Consider the following 19,518-nt stretch of genomic DNA (forward strand, 5'->3'; position numbering starts at 1 on the left):
AAGTAAGATTTTTTTTAACAGTAAAGTAAAATTATTCTAATAATATACAGCATTGAAAGTTATTTATAGCTGGGTGTGGTGGTGCAAGCCTTTAATCCCAGCATTTGAGAGGCAGACACAGGCAGATAGATAGATCACGGTGAGTTTGAGGCCAGCCTGGTGTACAAAGTCTACAAAGCGAGCTCAGGACAGCTAAGATAACACAGAGAAACCCTGTCTCAAAAAACCAAAACACTGCCAGGTGGTGGTGGGCCATGCCTTTAGTCCCAGCACTTGGGAGGCAGAGGCAGGCGGATCTCCATGAGTTCAAGGCCAGCCTGGACTAAAAAGTGAGTTCCAGGACAGCCAGAGCTGTTACACAGAGAAACCCTGTCTCGAAACTACCCCCCCAATGGAAAAAGGAAAAAAAAGAACAACAAAATACAAAGTTATTTGTAACTTATACAATGTTTCTGCTGTTATCATTTAATGTTTCCAGACAGTGGTTGGGAGTTGGTAGCTGAGAACACACACACACACAGACACACACACAGACACACACACATACACAGACACACACACGTACACATACACACACACACAAAACAGAGAACAGAGACTGAGGTAGGGCAGGGGCTACTGCAACTTCTGGACATTATTATTATTATTATTATTATTATTACTACTACTACTACTACTACTACTACTACTATTACTATTATCATTATTATTTTAATTTTCGGGAGACAGGGTCTCTTTGTGTTAGCCTTTGCTGTCCTGGACTCACTTTGTAGACCGGGCTGGCCTCGAGCTCACAGGGATCCACCTGCTTCTGCTTCGCGAGTGCTGGGATTAAAGGTGTGCGCCACCACGCCCATCTATTGTTGTTGTAAATGGGAGGATAAAATGTGGCACATGCTTTTAATCCCAGCACTCAGGAAGCAGAGACAGGAGGATCTCTGTGAGTTCGAAGCCAGCCTGGTCTACATAGCGAGTTGTAAACCAGCAACTAAAAACAAACAGTAACAGTAAACATTTCTGTCCTGACCGACCAAGGATGGTGGGAACTCTGGGGGTTCCTCCTCCAGTGTGGGAACAGAAGAGTCGTGGGAGGGAGTAAGAGAGATTTCGGATACTCTCTCCTAGCTTGGGCTGGGGTCTGATGGGCAAATAGATTTGGCGAAGCCAAAAAATGAAGAGAGTTCAGGACAAGTCTTTGGATTGAGATCCAAATCCGCAGTTTGTCTTCTTCCATTGCGAAATGACGTTTTGTCTCAGCTTGAGGAGCAGCAGCCTGGCAGGCAGCGGCTTTGGAGACCGTGGACGCTTTGCGCTGTCGACTTGAAGTCTGGAACGCAGGGTGGGGTGCCTCGGAGTCGTAGTAGACAGTGGAGTAGAGGAGATGGTAGACCTGCGGGGTCAGAGGTTCCCCCAAATGAGCCAGAATCCGGCGGGACGTTGGCTGGCTTTGGAGACCGAGGACCCCTATGCGCTATGGGTGGCTGTCTCCAAGGCGCCCGCTGGAGCGCAGGGTGGGGCGCCACGGAGTCGGGGTGCCCAGGGAGGAGCACGGAACTTCTAGGGGCGTGTTTAGCTGGGGGGGGAGTGTGGGGGGAAGGGAGGCGGGATCCCCTTCCAGTAGCTGGATCCCAGAGTGAGCCCACCTCTTGACCCGGTCCCTCCGCAAGCAGACTCCGCCCCCTCCTGCAGCAGCCAATGGATGCGCGTCGTGGTGCCTGCCCGGGAGGCGGAGCGCAACTGGAGGAGGCGGAGCAGGGCCGGGGTCGTGGGGACCGGAGCCCGAGAGGCGGGACCGGAGCCGGGGGCGGAGCTTCGGAATCCGCTGGGCTGTGTACCGGGACCCCTGGGAACGGAGACGAGCGCGGCTCTCCAAGCCCACGTTGCCTTGCAGCGTGCCCGCGGGGAGGAGCCGGCCACCCGGAGTCACTCGGCGTCGCCAAAGTTTGATTCTCCTCCCCAGGAGGAGTCTCGGGGCCGCGGTCCCCCCAGGCACCGGGCGTCACCCATCTCCCAGGCCGGGACCCGCGTCTCCATCGCTTGGAGTCCGAGCCTCAAAGTCGGGAGGCGCTGCGGGCCTGCGCACGCGCCGCCGCCCTCGCTATCCTCCTGGCGGTGCTACAGACCCCCCCCACCCCCCAAGTTCACGAGTTGCGCGAGTGGACGAACAGCGCCGGGCCCGCGCGGGGCCATGGAGGAGCCGCTGGGGTCGCCGCCCGCCGCCCTGTCGGCGCTGGAGAAGAATGTGGCGGAGCTGACCGTCATGGACGTGTACGACATCGCGTCGCTGGTGGGCCACGAGTTCGAGAGAGTCATCGATCAGCACGGCTGCGAGGCCATCGCACGTCTCATGCCCAAGGTCGTGAGGGTCCTGGAGATCCTCGAAGTGCTGGTTAGCCGGCACCACGTCGCTCCCGAGCTGGACGAGCTGCGCCTGGAGCTGGACCGGCTGCGCGTGGAGAGGATGGACCGCATTGAGAAAGAGCGCAAGCATCAGAAGGTGGGCGGAGGCATCAGTCTGCCGGTCCGGGAAAGGGGCGCCGGTTCCGTGGCTGCCCGTCGGTCGTGGGCAGATGCTAGTGTCCGTGTGGATGAGCGAACACAGTGCCTAGAGTGGAGGGGGATGCGCAGGATGAGAGGAAGGGAGGCCGGGGTTCTGTTGGCTCAGCCTTGAGCACTGAGTCGCAGTGTGACCTTGGGTAACTTGCTGAGCCTCTCTGTGCTTTGTCTCCTGGTCTGTCCAATGGCTGTTACAGTAGAACCCACCTACGGGGACCAAACGGGATGCGGTGGGCACAGTACTTAGTATTATTTTATTCCAGGAAGGAAGTCCGTCTCCACCCACCCCTCTTTGTGACCCAAGGTGTGACACCAGACGCCCAGCCCTCTCCCTTTTCATGCTATCCTAAGTACCTCCAGGGCCCTTAGAGTGAGCTCTAGTCCGGAGACCCCACGTTGGGCTTCATAGTCACAACTTCTCAGGGCTCCCCTGCACCCTGAGGTGCTTTCCCTGTCGCCTTGACTCTTGTTTTTAACTCTTAAAACCGTGAGGCGCGAGGGTATTCCTCATCTTTGCGATGAAGAGGAAGCAGAGCATCCCAATTGGGAGGGGGTTACCCCAGGTTACTTGGGAGATAACTTCCAGGGTCTCTTCTCCAGCCGGCTTGACTGGGGACACTGAGCTGCAGGTGGCTTTCAGGCCCACTCTCTGCCTCAGGAGCAGGCGTCTGCCTGTGGGAGACCAAATCAGACTGGGTGCTTGTGGAAGGGAATCTGAGACGTGTGGTTTCCTGCCCTAACCTCAGCTTGGGCTGCTTTTGACAGCCCTCTCGGCCGGACTTCTAATGGGAGGAAACCCCTTTTTCCCTGGATGCTAGAACCTGTTCTGGCTTGCTGTGTGGCCGGGGGAAGTTTAGTCGGCCTCTCTGAAACTCCCTGGCAGGCCATCCTCTATTGAGTCCTGCTGGGATTGGTCTTACGTTCTCTGAGACAGTGGTCAAATGAGGTGTTCAGCCTCACCCGGAGGACGGGCCACCGGTGTGTATGACAACCATATGCACAGGGCTGTCTGTCTGTGTCCTTCCCCCCCAGCCCCCCCCTTGTCCTGTACTCTGAGGTCCGGAAGGAAATTGAGCTCCTCAGAGTCAGCCGCCTTTCCAGGGTCACACTGGGAGCCAGAAAATGCCTCCCTCGGTCCTATAATTAATTTGCAGAGACACCGGACAAGTGGGACCTTGGAGCCAGACAGCCCGGTTTCAAACCCCACAGCTGGCAGGCTGTAGGCTATGGGACAGATTGCTAGCCTCTCTGTGTCCTGGTGTCCGCCACAGGGTAATCTCAGACCCCACCATGTAGGACAGTGATGAGCATTAGGGGCAGCTGGGACACAAAGGACACAGGCCAGACTCTGGGGCCAAGGAGAAGGCCCAGTGGGTAAAGAAGTTAGTTACCAGAGGCCCAAGGTTCAGAGGTAGAAAGTCTTGGGGCGGGGTGCACATACTGAGATGCCCCCAGAGATCACTGGAGCCCCCAGCCAGGCATTTCTACTCCCTCCCCCCCCCAACAGATACTCCCCTTGTCTTGGAGGGCCTCTGGGAGGGAGGGGCTCCTGGGCTGCATCTGGGAGGGAGGGGCTTGCAGTCCTCCTGGGCTGCAGAATCCTTCCTCCGCCTGGTGTCTGCCAGAAGTCCCGCTGGCATCATTTTGTGTCCCCTCCCAGTGCTTTATTTCTGTTGCGGCTGGGCTGGGCCGGGGCCCCAAGCTGTCACAGGTCACCAAAGTCGAATTCCATCCCGCACTTGTTGCTTCAGAGTGTCACCAGCAGCAGCCAGGAAGTAGGTAGCAGCGCTTGTTTGTAAACAACCAAGATGGAGCCCCTCCACCCCCAGGCCAGGCCTCTTTGTGTGGCTTGTGTGTAGGCCCATCTGATCTTTTCAACATGCATTTATTTTATTTTATTTTTTTTAATTCTTCCTACAAAAACCTCAGCGTGCCCTTGTTCTGTCTCCCCGGTCTCTCTTTCCTTCTCTCTCTGTAAACGCAGCCTGGGAAAGCCTGTGTGAGCCCTGGCCTTCCTCAGACACTTAGGCTTACTCTGCCGGCCTCATCCCTCAGTCCCAGACCAGGGCCCCATGGTTTTGTTGGATTACGCATTGTGCAGCCCTGTGGGCATGCCATGCCACGGTGCACAGAGTGCTCTCCTGGGTGACGTGGGCAGTACCGTGCAGGGGTCGGGGAACAGAGCCTCAAGCCAGGCAGCGGGTGGGTGACAGAATCCAGAGAGCAGGGGCTTGTGGGTTACGTCTGCAGGGAGCACAGTGTGTGTGTCGTTCACTCAACAATTATAAAGACATAGTTTTTTGGGTATTTTTGTTTTTGTTTTGTTTTGTTTGTTTCCAAGACAATGTCTCTCTGTGTAGCCCTGGCTGTCTTGGACTCACTGTGTAGACCAGGCTGGCCTGGAACTCACAGCGATCCGCCTGCCTCTGCCTCCCGAGTGCTGGGATTAAAGGCGTGCGCCACCACTGCCTGGCTGTACGGACATGGTTTTATTTTTTAAAATTTTTTTAAAAACATTTTTAAAAATTTAATTTAAATTTATGTGCATTGGTGTGAGGGCGTCGGATCTCTGGAGTTACAGACAGTTGTGAGCTGCCATGTGGTTGCTGGGAATTGAACCCGGGTCCTTTGGAAGAGCAGGCAGTGCTCTTAACCACTGAGCCATCTCTCCAGCCCCATGGACATGGTTTTAAAGCTGGGGATTCAAGCCAGGACCTTCGTCGTGCTAAGCCCTCTTTACTCCACACCCCAAAACCCCAAGTATTCTTCCATGTTCCAGGCATCCTTCTGGGCAATGGGGATGCAGGTGAAGATCTGGCCCCTGTGTGCCTGCAGCTCTAGGCCCATTGCCAGTCAATAGCAGCAGAAAGTGCGTGCTAGGAGGAAATATGTGAGGTTAATTCTACCACAGAGACTAGAAACCAGTACATCCATGACGATTTCAGTCTCACATGCAATCACCGTAAAAATGAGTATCTTTTTTAGTTTTTTTTTATGGTGCCCTAGGTCAAATCTGTGTGTGCTGGCCTGGGGCTCTACCGCCAACAGCCCTGGTATAAGAATGTATTGAGTGCTTATTATTTTTTTATTTTTAATTTTGCTTTATGTGTATACGTGTTTTGCCTGCATGGATGTCTGTGTGCCACATGCGTTGTGCCCACAGAGGCCTGAAGAAGGTGACTAGCGATCTACGGACAGCTGTGAGCCACCATGTGGGGGTGCAGGGAATTGATCCCAGGTCCTATGGAAGAGCAGTCAGTGCTCTTCAATTCCTGATCTGTCTCTCCAGACCTATTAATATTTTTTAACCTTTTTTTCTCCCTTGACATAGAGTCTCCTCTCTGCAGTCCTGGCTAGCCTAGAATTCTTCTGTAGACCAGGCTGACTTTGAACTCAATAAAGATGCACCTGTCTCTGCCTCCCTAGGATTAAAGACATGCACCAACATGCAGAGCCATATGCAATTTTTATTTTATTTTATTTTTGAGGCAGAGTCTGAAGTATCCCAGGCCTGCACTGAACTTGTTATATATCAGAAGGTGACCTTGAACTTCTGGTCCTCCTGACTCTTACTCCCTGCTGCTAGGAATGCAGGTACGGGTCACCTGACCTAGTTTATTCACTGCTGGGGAATAGAACCCAAGGCCCCCTGTGCATGCTAATTAAGCTCTCTACCTACTGAGCCACAGGCTCAGACTCCATTCCTTTTTTATTTACTTTTTCTTTTTTTTAAAGATTTATTTATTATTGCCTGTATGTACACCTGCAAGCCAGAAGAGGGCATCAGATCACATTATAGATGGTTGTGAGCCACCATGTGGTTGCTGGGAATTGAACTCAGGACCTCTGGAGGAGCAATCAGTGCCCTTAACCTGAGCCATCTCTCCAGCCCTTATTTACTTTTTAAAGATGTATTTATTTATTATTTATGTAGTATTCTGCCTGCATGTGTGTCTGCAGGCCAGAAGAGGGCACCAGCTCTTAACCACAGATGGATGTAAGCCACCATGTCATTGCTGGGAATTGAACTCAGGACCTTTGGAAGGTCAGCAAGTGCTCTTAATCACTGAGCCATCTCTCCAGCCCCCTTTTTTATTTTTTAAAGTAAAAAAAAAAAAAATTTCTTAGCAGGGTGGAGGTGGCACACGTCTTTAAGCCAGGCTCTTAGGAGACAAAGGCAGAGGGATCTATGAGTTCCAGGCCAGCCTGGTCTACAGAGTGAATTCCAGGCCAGCCTGGTCTACAGAGTGAGTTCCAGGCCAGCCTGGTCTACAGAGTAAATTCCACAACAGTCAGACAGCCAGGACTATGCAGAGAAACCCTGTCTTTTCTTTCTTTCTCCTTTCTTCCTTCCTTCCTTTCTTTTTTATATAGATTTATTTATTTGTGTATATAAGCACTCTATTGCATGTCTGCCTGCATATGACAGAAGAAAGCATAAGACAGAAGAGGGCATCAGATCACATTATAGATGGCTGTGAGCCACCATGTGGTTGCTGAGAATTGAACTCAGGACCTCTGGAGGAGCAGCCAGTGCTCTTACCCTCTGAGCCATCTCTCCAGCCCCGAGAAACCCTGTCCTCTGACATGGAAGTCAGAGGACAAGTCACAGGACTCAGTTGCCTCCTTCCACAATGTGGGTTTCTAGTCAAGTCAGACCTGCTGAGCCAACTTGTGTGGGCCCCATTCTCCCCACCCCGCCACCCAGACAGGGTTTCTCTGTGTAGCTTTGGCTGTCCTAGACTCGCTTTGTAGACCAGGCTAGCCTGAGCACCCCACTCTTTTCGTTAACCTCACGTTTGAAATCCAGCATGTGTTTTCCCCCACACCAGCATGAGCGCATATATTTAAAAATAAACAGAGCTGCCAGCTTATGATTAAGTGCCGTGAAGGAAGTAAAGCAGGGAGCGCTGATGGAGGCTGTCTAGAGGGAAGCTTTCAGGGAAGTTCCAGATGAGACAGTGCCTGAGCTGAGGGCTGGGTGAAGTGAGGAGCCACCACAGAGAGGGTCTTGGGTGGGGGGAGACCTGTACCCACAAGCAGACACACACCTACACATAATTAAAAATAAGTCTTAAAGAAAAGAAAGAAGCCAGGCGGTGGTGGCGCACGCCTTTAATCCCAGCACTCAGGAGGCAGAGGCAGCCAGATTGCTGTGAGTTCGAGGCCAACCTGGTCTACAAAGTGAGAACAGGACAGCCAAGGCTACACAGAGAAACCCTGTCTCGAAACACTGGGAAAAAAAAAAAGAAGGAAAGAGAGAAAAGGGCTAGAGCTAGCCCAGCTGGTAGAGTGCTTGCCTGGCATGCATTAGGCTCTGGGTTCGGTTCCTAGCAATGTAGAAACCACACGTAGTAAGCCTGCTTGTAATCCTAACATGCGGGAGTGGAGGCAGGAGAGTCAGAACATCAAGGCCAACCTTGACTGCTTAGGGAGTTTGAGGTCAACCTGGGCTACATGAGAGGAAACACCAACTGTGGCTAAATCTATCCATAGCTCCCGTGGCTGCCATAACCTGAGCACTGGTGGCTCAAAGCAGGAGAAATACGTTATTTTGCTGGATAATCCGTACTGTGGCTACTACACTAATGTCTAGTGGAGCAAGGAACCATGGGTAGGTACAGGCAACACCAACGGGGACAGGACTGGGTAACATTCTGGAAGCCAGGAGTTGGAAATGGGTTACACTCAACAGCGGGACCTGGTAGTGCATCTGACAGGCTGAGGCAGGAGGATGGCAAGTTTGAAGCCAACCTAGGCAGCTTAGTGAGGCTCTGTCAAAAAATCAAAAAAACAAAAACAAAACCAACAACAAAGCCACAAAGGGTTGGGGGAGTGGGTGTGGCTTGTGTCTGATATGTGCAAGACTCCGGGCTCCGTCCTCATCACCCAAATCTATAATAACAAGAAGTCAAGTCAAGGTGTCGAGAGGCTCCATTGGTTTAGGATGCTCTTGGGGAAATCTATTTATTTGCATTTTTTTTTTCTCAGCTTCTACTGTCTGCATCCCTGGCTTCTGGCCCCTTCCTGCGTGCTCCAAGCCAGCAAACAACATCTTCCAGGCTCTAACCTACACCACATCTCTCACTCTGACCCCTGCTAACGGCCTACAAGGGCCCTATGATCTCATAGAGCCACCAGATCTCCTTGAGGTCAAAGTCCCTTTTGTTATGGAAGGTGACATATTGTTGGGGTCTGGGGGCTAGCATGTGGCCGTCTTTGTGGGGAGCACTGTTCCACCTGCTTAGCTGCTTACTCCTGATACTCACTCTGGTCAACTCCGTGTTCAGCCTGGGCCAGCTGGGGGAGGAAGCGAAGGGTCTGGCTTGGTTTGCAGGCCACCCCTGAATGCAGGAAGGTAGGGACCACCCTTACTGCACCACTGCGCACCCTGACCTGATACTTCACCCTCCCCACCCCCACCCCCCACCCCCCACCCCCCCACCCCCGTTGTGACCGTGAGCCAGCTGTCAGGGCCACTGTTTCCTGACAGAAGGCGGAATGGGGGGAACTTCTCTACGAGATGAGGGAGGGTAGTGCTGGATGTCCGGCCACCTGGCCATCCTGTGACAGACTGTAGGAGGGGAGGGCTGGCCACATCCTGACTGTGCGGGCACCTTCTGGGTGCCGGGTGCCGTTTTAAACCCTTTCGATCCAGCTGACTGTCTCATCCTCCCCACAGCCGTCAAAGGGACAGACTGATTTCTCTTCTGGGGGCCTAAGGTTTAAAGAGCTTGCCTAGAACCAACTATTTGTATTGGGAATAAAATTCACGCCTGGGTGGGCATATTCAGGCCTGGTGGTACAAGCCTATTAACCCCAGCTACTGGGGAGGCTGAGGCAGGAAAAATCAAAACAAAGCCCTCCTAGGCTACGGAGTGAGTTCAAGACCAGCTTGGACAACGTCGTGAGACCATGTCCGAGAAGCGGGCTGTAGACGTAGCTCAGTGGTAGAGCCCCAGTGAGGGGCTGGAGGTGTGGTTCAATGGTAGAATACATCTGTGAGGCCCCTAACTCCATTCCCAGCTCCACGAACAAGCAAGCCTGTGTTGACAGGATGCATACAGACAGCTCGGGCTGTGACCAAGCCACAGCCATGGTGCCCCCCCCCCCACAACCTCGTTCTTGCACCCGAGTGGTTGCTCCCTTGTTCACAGCTGTACAGACAGTATCACCATAAAGTCGAGATCGTTGACCTTGCCTTCAAAGAGGAAGCTGGGCACACTGTCACTCCTGGTGCCCCTCAGCACTTCCAGCCAGAAGCCTACCTCTGTCTCTGTGGATTTGCCTGTTGGGACGGTTCGTGAAAATGACACTGCAGACTGTGTGACCTTTTGTGCCTGGCTCCTCTTCTTAGCTGGGGATAGTGATAGCAACATTTCATTCCTTTTTATGTCCAGGTAATGGCCCATTGTGGGGATGGGTCGGTGTTATTTGCTCCTCCCTGGGCTGCCGGATGCTGGCTCATTCTTTCTGCCATGAGCAACATTGCTGTAGGCCTTTGTGTATATATATATGATCATGTGGGTTTGGGCCTGTCTTTTCTTTCCGGGGTCTTTTTTAGGGAGCAGGGGGCATGGCCCAGGCTGGCCCCTAACTCACCACAATCCTCCTGCCTCAGCTTTCTGAATGTTGGGATCATAAGTGTGTGGTACTACTCTAAGCCCGGGCACATGTCTTCACATCTCTTGAACAGATCTAAGGGTAGGGTTGCCACGTCCTGGATGGATCTATGTTGGCCTCTAGAATATTTTCCCAGAATGCCACAGGGCTGAACATTGCCAACTCTGGCTCTTACCTGTTTGCTGGAGACGAAGTCTCACTGTGCAGACCTGGCTCAAGAACACTTAACTCCTCTTGCAGAGGACCCAAGTTCAGGTCCCAGCACGCACATGGTTGCTCACAACTGCCCCCAGTTCCAGAGAGTCTGTTGCCCTCTTCTGGCATCTTTGGGTACTGCAGACTTGTAGTGCATATACCTATGTGCAGAACACTATGTATAAATAAAGTAAAATAAATGAAGGTTTTTTTGAATAGATGAATTTTTTAAAGACTCATTTTATAGTCTTTTTTGTTTTGTTTGTTTGTTTTTAGTTTTTCGAGACAGAGTCTCTCTGTGTTAGCCTTGACTGCCCTGGACTCACTTTTTAGACCAGACTGGCCTCAAACACAGCAATCCGCCTGCGTCTGCCTCCCAAGTGCTGGGATTAAAGGCGTGCGCCACCACACCCGGCCCCTCATTTTATAGTCTTAATATTTCTTATTATTATTCCTATTATTTTGAGACAGAATCTCACTATGTAACCTTTGCTGGCCCAGAACTCACTTTGTAGACCAGGCTGGATCAAATTCCATAGAGATTTGCTTGCCTCTGCCTTGAGTGTTGGGATTAAAGGACCACACCTGGCCCCACTTTTGTTCTTTGTAAGTATGTATATGTCTGTGTGTCTGTATATGGGTGTGTGAACATGAAGGAAGATGCCTGTGCAAGTGTTGGGAACCAAACTTGCATACACTGTCACAATGTCCCAGTCCCTTTTGAAATTTCATAGGTTTTTTTTTTCCTGAGACGTTCTTATAGCCTAGGCTAACTTCTTACTTGAAGGCTTCCTCCTGTCTCAGCCTCCACGAACAGTAAATACTGATTACGGACAGATCTCAGTAGTCCTCTCACATGGCTTTTAAACCCAGAAGGTTTGGTTCCCTAGCTGAGGTAAACTGAGGCTCTGTGTGGTTAGGCAAGTGACTCAGGCTGCCTCGATAAGATGTCTGTCTGTCCCAGAGAGCAGAGGGAACCCTGGGGCTGTGGCCCTGTCACAGGGTCTCTGCAGCCTCTTTGTGCCCTGAAGAGGTGACTGGGGAGTGTCAGGACTCCATAGACAGGGCTGGCTCGTCCACTCAGTGGGTGAACACAGGTGTGGCCTGGGCTGGGTGCCCAGGGCTTCGGTGCACAGGCCAGCAGAGGAGCACCTGGTGGCTCTGTGTGCCGCCTGTCGGGGACCAGCTTCTCTTGGGGAAAAGGGATGGCCCCGAGTCCCAGAAACGGAGTAGTTCTCTGGATGGGCGGGTGAGATCCTGGGTAGCTGTGGTGCTGATGTGACCCTTGCTGTCCGCCCCCCCCTACAGGAACTGGAGCTGGTTGAGGATGTGTGGCGGGGTGAGGCGCAGGACCTCCTGTCCCAGATTGCCCAGCTGCAGGAGGAGAACAAGCAGCTGATGACCAACCTCAACCACAAGGACGTGGGCTTCTCTGAGGAGGAGTTCCAGAAGCAGGAAGGTGAGGTTCTCCCCCCCCCACCCCCACCCCTCCCAGCGGTCTCTGTGACCACTCAGAGGCTGCTGTTTCACTTCTGGTGCCTTTGGCTCCTGTGGGCAGGTGGATTCACAGCTGGACTCTCCCAGAGAGAAGTGACTCAGGTCCAGTTCACGGGCGTTGACGTGGACTCAATTCGCCGGCCCCGTGTCCGCCCTCCTGCGTGGTTCCGCTGGGCCCTGGGATACAGTGGACGAGCCAGACTCTGGCCACTTGAAACTCTGTTTTAGCACAGAGAGGATGGGCAGTAAATACGTGAACAATAAGTAAACGTCTTATTTTGATTTTTTTTTTTTTTGCAATTGACACTGTGTGAGAGCGGAAATAGGGGACATAGGCTAGCAACCTGGGGTCACTTTATGTCCAGTCATCAGTGTGGTCACAGTTAAGGCCTAAGGAAGTGCTGTGTTGAATCGTGCTAGTGCCATGAGTAGGTGGCACGTGCCAAGGCCCTGGGGTATGAGTGTTTGCAGGAAACCTGGAAGGGCCAGGGGAAGAGACCATGGTTGAGGCTGAGGGCGGCTGTAGATGAGGTCAGAGGGGTCCAAGGGATGAGAGCCAAGCCTGGTGTTGTTCTTTGTGTGTCGGAAGAGGTGTCAGGCTGTGGTCACAGGACAGGGAGGCCAGCAGGCAAGTGGGGACATGACTTCTAATTTGATTGGCACCGAGGCCATCAACTGCTGTCTGTCCCTGGGACCTTCGTACATGACTCTCTGCTGGGGCTGGGAAAACAAGAATAGACCATGGAGTTTGTTTGGTCTGGACCCCTGTGCACTACACCTGTTCTGCACAGCCAGCACACTTTCCTTGACTTGCTTTGCTGTTGTTTTGGTTTTGTTTTTGATTGTTTGTTTTTCCGAGAAAGGATCTCTCTGTGTTACCCTGGCTGTCCTGGACTCACTCTGTAGACCAGGCTGGTTTCGAACTCACAGAGATCCACCTGCCTCTGCCTTCTGAGTGCTGGGATTAAAGGCTTGCGCCACCACGCCTTCTTCCCTTAAGTAGCAATCTTGCCTCTGGTAGCTGACACCAAGGAATCCAATCTCAATCTCTTTTGTTTTGCTTTTGAGACAAGGTCTCACTATGTAGCCCTGGTTGGCCTGAAACTTGCTCTTTGGACCAGGCTAGCCTCGAACTCACAGAACTCTGCCTCTTGAGTGCTAATATTAAGGGAGTGTTGCCACTATACCTGTCTGCAGGCTCTTAGCCTGAGCAAATCCCTGGCTGTCCACACAAAGCCCCACCCTCTGGATTTGGATGCGGGCCCTGTATGGGCCTGGGCGTGTGGCCCAGTTGATGGAGCCCTTGCCTAGCATACATGAGGTGCTGGATTGTGTCCTCGGCATTGCGAAAATCAGGAGTGATGGCCCGCGCCTGCAATCCCAGCCTTTGGGAAGCAGAGGCAGGCTGATCTCTGAGTTTCAGGCCTGCCTGGTCTACAGAGTGAGTTCCAGGAAGGCCAGGACTGCATAGAGAAAGTGTGTCTCAAAAAAAAAAAAAAAAAAAAAAAAAAAGAAAGAAAGAAAGAAAGAAAAAGAGAAAGTAATTAAAGAATTTGAAAATAATAGACAAGAGCCAGTGAAATGGCTCAGTGGGCATGATACTTGTTGCTATGCTTGTTGCTAAGCCTGACAACAATGGTTTCATCACGGAGTCCCACATGTAGAGGGAGAGAATAGTCTCCTGAAAATTGTCCTCTGACCTCCTCACAAGTAAGCGTCACACACACACACACACACACACACATACACACACACACACGTAATAAAATTCAAAACAAATAAAGAGCTAAGATACTGATAAAGACTGAAAGGACAACAACAACAACAACAACAACAAAAAACCCACAGTTGAATCGTGGTCTGGAATCCTCCTTTTGGGATGTGCTTTGTTGAGATGTATTTGGTAGCTTTAGAAACCAGAGGGTTAGCTGGGCGTGGTGGTGCACACCTTTAATCCCAGCACTCGGGAAGCAGAGGCAGGCGGAGCTCTCTGATTTTAAGACCAGCCTGGTCTACACAGTGAGTTCAGGACAGCCAGGGCTACACAGAGAGACCCTGTCTTGGGGGGGGAGGGAGAAAGAAAGAAAAAAAGAAAGAAAGAAAGAAGGAAAGAAAGAAAGAAGAAAAGAAACTAGGGTGTTGCCGTGAGCAGATGGTTTCTTGACCCCAGCACTGTCCTGTCATGTGATTTGATGGACTCACAAGACCTTTGTGTGCCTCTGTTGCCCAGTGAGAATGGAAGAGGGCAGTAGCATCCCCCTCTCATCAGGAGTTTGGCCTTAGTTTAGTGTTTTCAAGGTCTGTCTGTATTTTAGTGGGTGTCAATGGTTTCTCTTTTTTCATAGCTGTATACTATTCCATTGCATGGATGGACCATGTCTGTCATTTATCCATGAATGGGGCTTAATGGTTGCATCCGCTTTTTGGCCACTGTGAGCATCTTTTGGGTGTTTGTGGGAATCCATGGTTTAAGCTCTTTGGGGTCTACGTCTAGGAGTGGAATTGGGGAATCATTTTATTTAGGAAAATCTTGCACCGAGAGGCCTCTTGGGGAGATCAGGAAACCCATTGCCCACTGTAGCAAAGCCCCAGAGACCTCCGGCAGCTCTGAGCTGCCTCCCCTGTGGCCCCTTCCCTCTGGGAGTGTGGCTCAGCCCCTGCAGCTTTCCCCACGGCTGCCAACCAGTGTGGACCAGCATGAGGTGTGCACAGGTGATGCCCTGAGCATTGAATGTGCCCGGCTCCCATGGGACCAGCGGGGGAGCTGTGTTCTCGATGCCTGCAGCCCCCGCCCGTGCGAAGAGGCAGGCAGATGCCAGGCTGCCTTCAAGATTATTTTTATTTTGTAGGGAAACCATGGGAACCCAGCAGGGACCAAGTGTTCCCCACCTACTAGGGAACAGACGTGGGGCCGGCAGTACCCTGGAAGAAAGAGGGTGGCACTGGTCACCTTGAGAACCAGTCAAGAGTGACATGGAGCAGGGCCAGGGCCAAGGGTTATTTGAGGATGCAGATGCAGGAAGGGGTCAGATTTCTGTGGCGGTGAGCTAGGGGGAGGAGGGTGCTAAAAAGTGCCTATCCTACACGGGCCACTGGATTTCTTTCTCTCCCTCCCACCTCCAAAAGAGGGCCAGATGTGGTGATACACACTTTTTTTTTTAAAGATTTATTTACTTATTATGTATACAGATTTCGTTATAGATGGTTGTGAGCCACCATGTGGTTGCTGGAATTGAACTCATGACCTTTGGAAGAGCAGTCAGTGCTCTTAACCTCTGAGCCATCTCTCCAGCCCCCAGGCCACTGGATTTCTGAATACTGACAGGGCTGTATTCTGATCTCTTTTGTATCAACACAGAAACCGGATTAACATTTCGTCTGACCAGGGTGTGGTGGCGCACGGCTTTAATCCCAGCACTCAGGGAGGCAGAGGCAGGTGGATCGCTGTGAGTTCGAAGTGAGCCTGGTCTACCAGGCGAGTCTAGGACAGCCAAAGCTACACAGAGAAACCCTGGGCAGTGGTGGCGCAGGCTTTTAATTCCAGGACTCAGGAGGCAGAGGCAGGTAGATCTCTGTGAGTTCAAGGCCAGCTTGGTCTGCGTTATGAATTCCAAGACAGCCAGGGCTACACAGAGAAATCCTGTCTTGGAAAAGCAAAAAACAAAAGCAAACCAACTCCTCTGGGTCTCTTTTGGGATCTGTTCAGCTAGAGAGCTGTTAGCACTCTAACAGGCTAATAAGGCTGTGAATTGAAGGTGTCCAGCCACTGCACAGGGCAGAGGTGAGACACATCACAGAGACCGGTGTAGTTCTGCCATTGGTCACCACGAACAGGGCAGAGCCGACCACACAGTCATTTTTGTGTGGTTTTGTTCCTTTGAGGTCTTGTTTATTTCGTGTGTGTGTGTGTGTATGTGTGTGTGTGTGTGTGTGTCCGCGCGCGCGCCTGCACATATGTCCGTGCACCATGTGGAGTCAGTGGAGGGCATTGGAGCCCTAGAACCGGAGTTAGGGTTGTGAGCAGCCATGTGGGGGCCTGGGAACCGAACCCAGGGCCTCTGCAAGAGCAGGCAGTGCTCATGACGGCTGAACTGTCTCTCCAGCCCCTTCTTTGTTCTTGGGTTTTCTTTTGAGAAGGAAGTTCAAAAGCAGTGAGATGGAGTTATGCTGGCTTATTTTGGTGAGCCCAAAATGTGATCGCAGCTACCCTTGTGAGATGGAGGCAGAGAATGTGCCAGAGAAGGGGGGGTTGCCATGGAGACTGGCACGGCAGGGGCCATCCTGAACTCGCTGGCCATACTCATTCACCACCCCCCACCTTGAACTTCTGGCTTTTGAAAATGTGGGGGGGAAGCCGGGCATGTTGGCGCACGCCTTTAATCCCAGCACTCGGGAGGCAGGGGCAGGCGGATCGCTCGCTGTGAGTTCGAGGCCAGCCTGGTCTACAAAGCGAGGCCAGGACAGTCAAGGCTGCACAGAGAAACCCTTTCTTGAAACACCAAAACAAAACAAAACAAAACAAAAATTGTGGGCGAGAGCAATGGCTCAGCAGATAAGAGCACTTACTGAGGGCATAGGTTCAATTCCTTGCACCCCATTATTCCAGTTCCAGGGGATCTGACACCTTCTTCTGACCTCTGACGTAAAGACACGCATGCAGGCAGAACACCCACGCGCCTTTAAAGAGTATTTTTTTTTAATTGTGTGTATGTATATGTGAATGGTTGTGTACTTGTGGAGGTCAGAGGACTTGAGGCACACCTTTTTTGGCTTTGTTTTGTTATGTGAGACAGGGTCTCTGTGTAGCCTTGGCTGCCCTGGACTCACTCTGTAGACCAGGCTGGCCTCGAACTCACAGAGATCCACCTGCCTCTGCCTCCCGAGTGCTGGGATTAAAGGCGTGCGCCACCACCGCCCGGCTTTTGGTTTGGTTTTGAGTCAGGGTTTCTCTGTGTAGCCTTGACTCTGCTCTGTAGACCAGGCCGGTCTCGAACTCATAGAGATCCGCCTGCCCTGCCTCTGCCTGGGGTGCTGGGTTTGAAGTTGTATGCTGCCACAGCTTGCTCAACAAATATCCTTTTTTGTTTTAGACAGGGGTCTTTCTGTTTAGCTCAGGCTGGGCTCAGAGTCACTAGGTAGCCCAGGCCAGCCTTGAACTCACAGAGATCTACCTGCCTGCGCCACCACACCCTGCTTTCACCAATTGTCTGACAGGCACCTCATGTGTGAGAGGCATGGGGTAGTGGAGGGGTGTCGTCCTCACTGCCAACCAAGAGCTACATCCTAATGGTGCTGGTGGTGGAGGTGGTGGTGTTGTGTGTGTGTGTGTGTGTGTGTGTGTGTGTGTGTGTGTGTTGCTTCTGCCCTTTCTCCGGTCTGCCTTGGGTAGGTGCAGCTATTTTTTGAGTTTGGATACAGTGGTTTACAGTGTTAGTAGAAGCTTTGGAGACGCCCTCTGGGTCGCCGTGTGAGGTCATGTCTGTCGTGACATGTGGGAGCATGTTGTGGTTGCCGGATGCTGTGAGGCAAGGGGTGAAAGTGTCTCGGGGCGAGGGGTAGGGCAGCCATCATGCAGAGGGGACCAACCAGATGAGTCTCCTGTGTATGAGCCAGAGTAGGTCAGCAGGCAAAGCTTCAGGCAGAGGAAAGAGAGACGGTGAGGTACGAGTGTGCTTGGTGAGACTGAAGGCAGAAGCAGGCACCAGTAGTGGTGTGGGGGTTCCATGGGAGGATTGGGGAAGCTGGGCCTTGAAGGAGAGGTCTGGCCCTTTTGTTTGTTTGTTTGGTTGGTTGGTTTTTTTCAAGACAGGATTTCTCTGTGTAGCCTTGGCTGCCCTGGACTTGCTTTGTAGACCAGGCTGGCCTCGAACTCACAGAGATCCGCCTGCCTCTGCCTCCCGAGTGCTGGGATTAAAGGCGTACGCCACCACCGGCCGCCTCGAGGTCTGGCCCTTCTGCAGTGTGATGCTCTGGGAGGTTGAGGGGAAGGGCGGTGGCTCACCCGCCAGGCTTGCCTCCACACAGGCATGTCGGAGCGTGAGCGCCAGGTGATGAAGAGGCTGAAGGAGGTTGTGGACAAGCAAAGGGATGAGATCCGAGCCAAGGACAGGGAGCTGGGCCTGAAGAACGAGGACGTGGAAGCTGTAAGTGACCGCGCCCACTCCATGGCGTCAGGGTCCCCCAGTCAGAAGCCCGTGGGAGAGGGCAGGAGGGCCTACAAGGTGGCTAAGAACACTGGCTGCTCTTCCAGAGGACATGGGTTCCGTTCCCAGCACCCACATGACAGCTCATAACTGTTTACAGCTCCAGTCTCAGCGGATTTGACATTGTCTTCTGGCCTTCACAGGCACCAGGCACATATGTGGTGCACAGACCACACACAGGCAAAACACACAGCCGCATAAAAATTAACTAATTAAAAAACACAAACAGAAACACAAGGCAGGAGAGATGGCTCATTGGTTAAGAGCTCTACCAGAGGTCCTGAGTTCAATTCCCAGCAACCACATGGTGTTTCACGACCATCTATAATGAGATCTGATGCCCTCTTCTGGCCTGCAGGTGTACATGCAGTCAGAGCACTGTATACATAATAATAAGTAAATCTTTAAACACACACACACACACAATTATATCATTCCTTATTAAGAGTCATAAAAATAGAAACAAACTTGGAAAATGTTTATGATGTACATATTCCACCCAGAGAGGGTTTGCCCTTGTGCCATACACAGCCTGGTCACTGTACGTGGTAGCCTCACGTGATGCCTCTTTCTCTCCCCAGCTGCAGCAGCAGCAGACAAGGCTAATGAAGATCAACCATGACCTTCGGCACCGGGTCACAGTGGTGGAGGCTCAGGGGAAGGCGCTGATTGAACAGAAAGTGGAGCTTGAGGCAGATCTGCAGACCAAGGAACAGGAGATGGGCAGCCTGCGGGCAGAACTCGGGAGGCTTCGAGAGACGCTGCAGGGCGAGCACAGGCAGAATGGGGCGGAGGAGGCCGAGGTGAGCAGCAGGCTGGTGCTGAGGTGCCGTGGGAGCCTGCGTGGTGGGCCTGCACCAGGCAGGCAGACACGCACACGCACACACGCACGCTCACACACACACACAGATAGGATTCTACTGGCTGAAGGATACACAACTGGGCATGGACAGAGCTGGGCCAGAAGGCCAGGTGTTCAGCATGCCAGAGGGCGTGCAATTCAGTGGTGGTTGGTTACTGAGCTCCAGTCATTCATTCATTCATTCATTCATTCATTCCGGTGACTGTTGACTATGTAGCAGGCACACAGGATGGCATGAAAAGACTCGCCTAGCACTGTTGCTGTCCCATGGGGCATATGCTTAGCATAGGACAGTGATCACAGTTGCCATAGGGACTGGAAGTTCTAGACAGATATCCAAGCGAACTGAACATATGTGTCCATGTAAAAACCTACCTATACAGGGGGCTGGCGACATCATGGTTCGCCAGTTCAGAGAACTTGCTGCTCTTCCAAAGGATCCTGGTTTGGTTCCCTGCACCTGCTTTAGGAGGCTCACAACTGCCTGTAACTCCAGCTCCAGGGCATCTGTTTCCCTCTGCTGGTCTCCCTGAGAACCTGTGTACATGTGCACACATACACACATAGACACAAACATATTAA

General features: G+C 52.2%; 1 protein-coding gene across 4 annotated transcripts in view; it reads left to right on the forward strand.

The window, feature by feature from the left end:
- The first annotated feature begins 1,724 nt into the window (after nucleotides 1-1,724).
- RILPL1 (Rab interacting lysosomal protein like 1) overlaps nucleotides 1,725-19,518 on the forward strand; it is a 37,892-nt gene continuing 20,098 nt past the window's right edge. For 2 of the 4 annotated variants that reach the window (XM_084762028.1, XM_084762029.1), the window contains exons 1-4: nucleotides 1,725-2,497; nucleotides 11,683-11,833; nucleotides 17,896-18,014; nucleotides 18,656-18,877. In XM_084762028.1, coding sequence (XP_084618154.1) covers nucleotides 2,189-2,497; nucleotides 11,683-11,833; nucleotides 17,896-18,014; nucleotides 18,656-18,877 — 801 coding nt within the window. In that variant the 5' untranslated portion in view covers nucleotides 1,725-2,188. The remainder of the gene's footprint in view (nucleotides 2,498-11,682; nucleotides 11,834-17,895; nucleotides 18,015-18,655; nucleotides 18,878-19,518) is intronic. The other 2 variants (XM_084762026.1, XM_084762027.1) reach the window with 2 other exon arrangements.

Source organism: Acomys minous (genome assembly GCF_964271855.1).
Source record: "Acomys minous genome assembly, chromosome: 16".
In the NCBI taxonomy this organism is placed as follows: Eukaryota; Metazoa; Chordata; class Mammalia; order Rodentia; family Muridae; genus Acomys; species Acomys minous.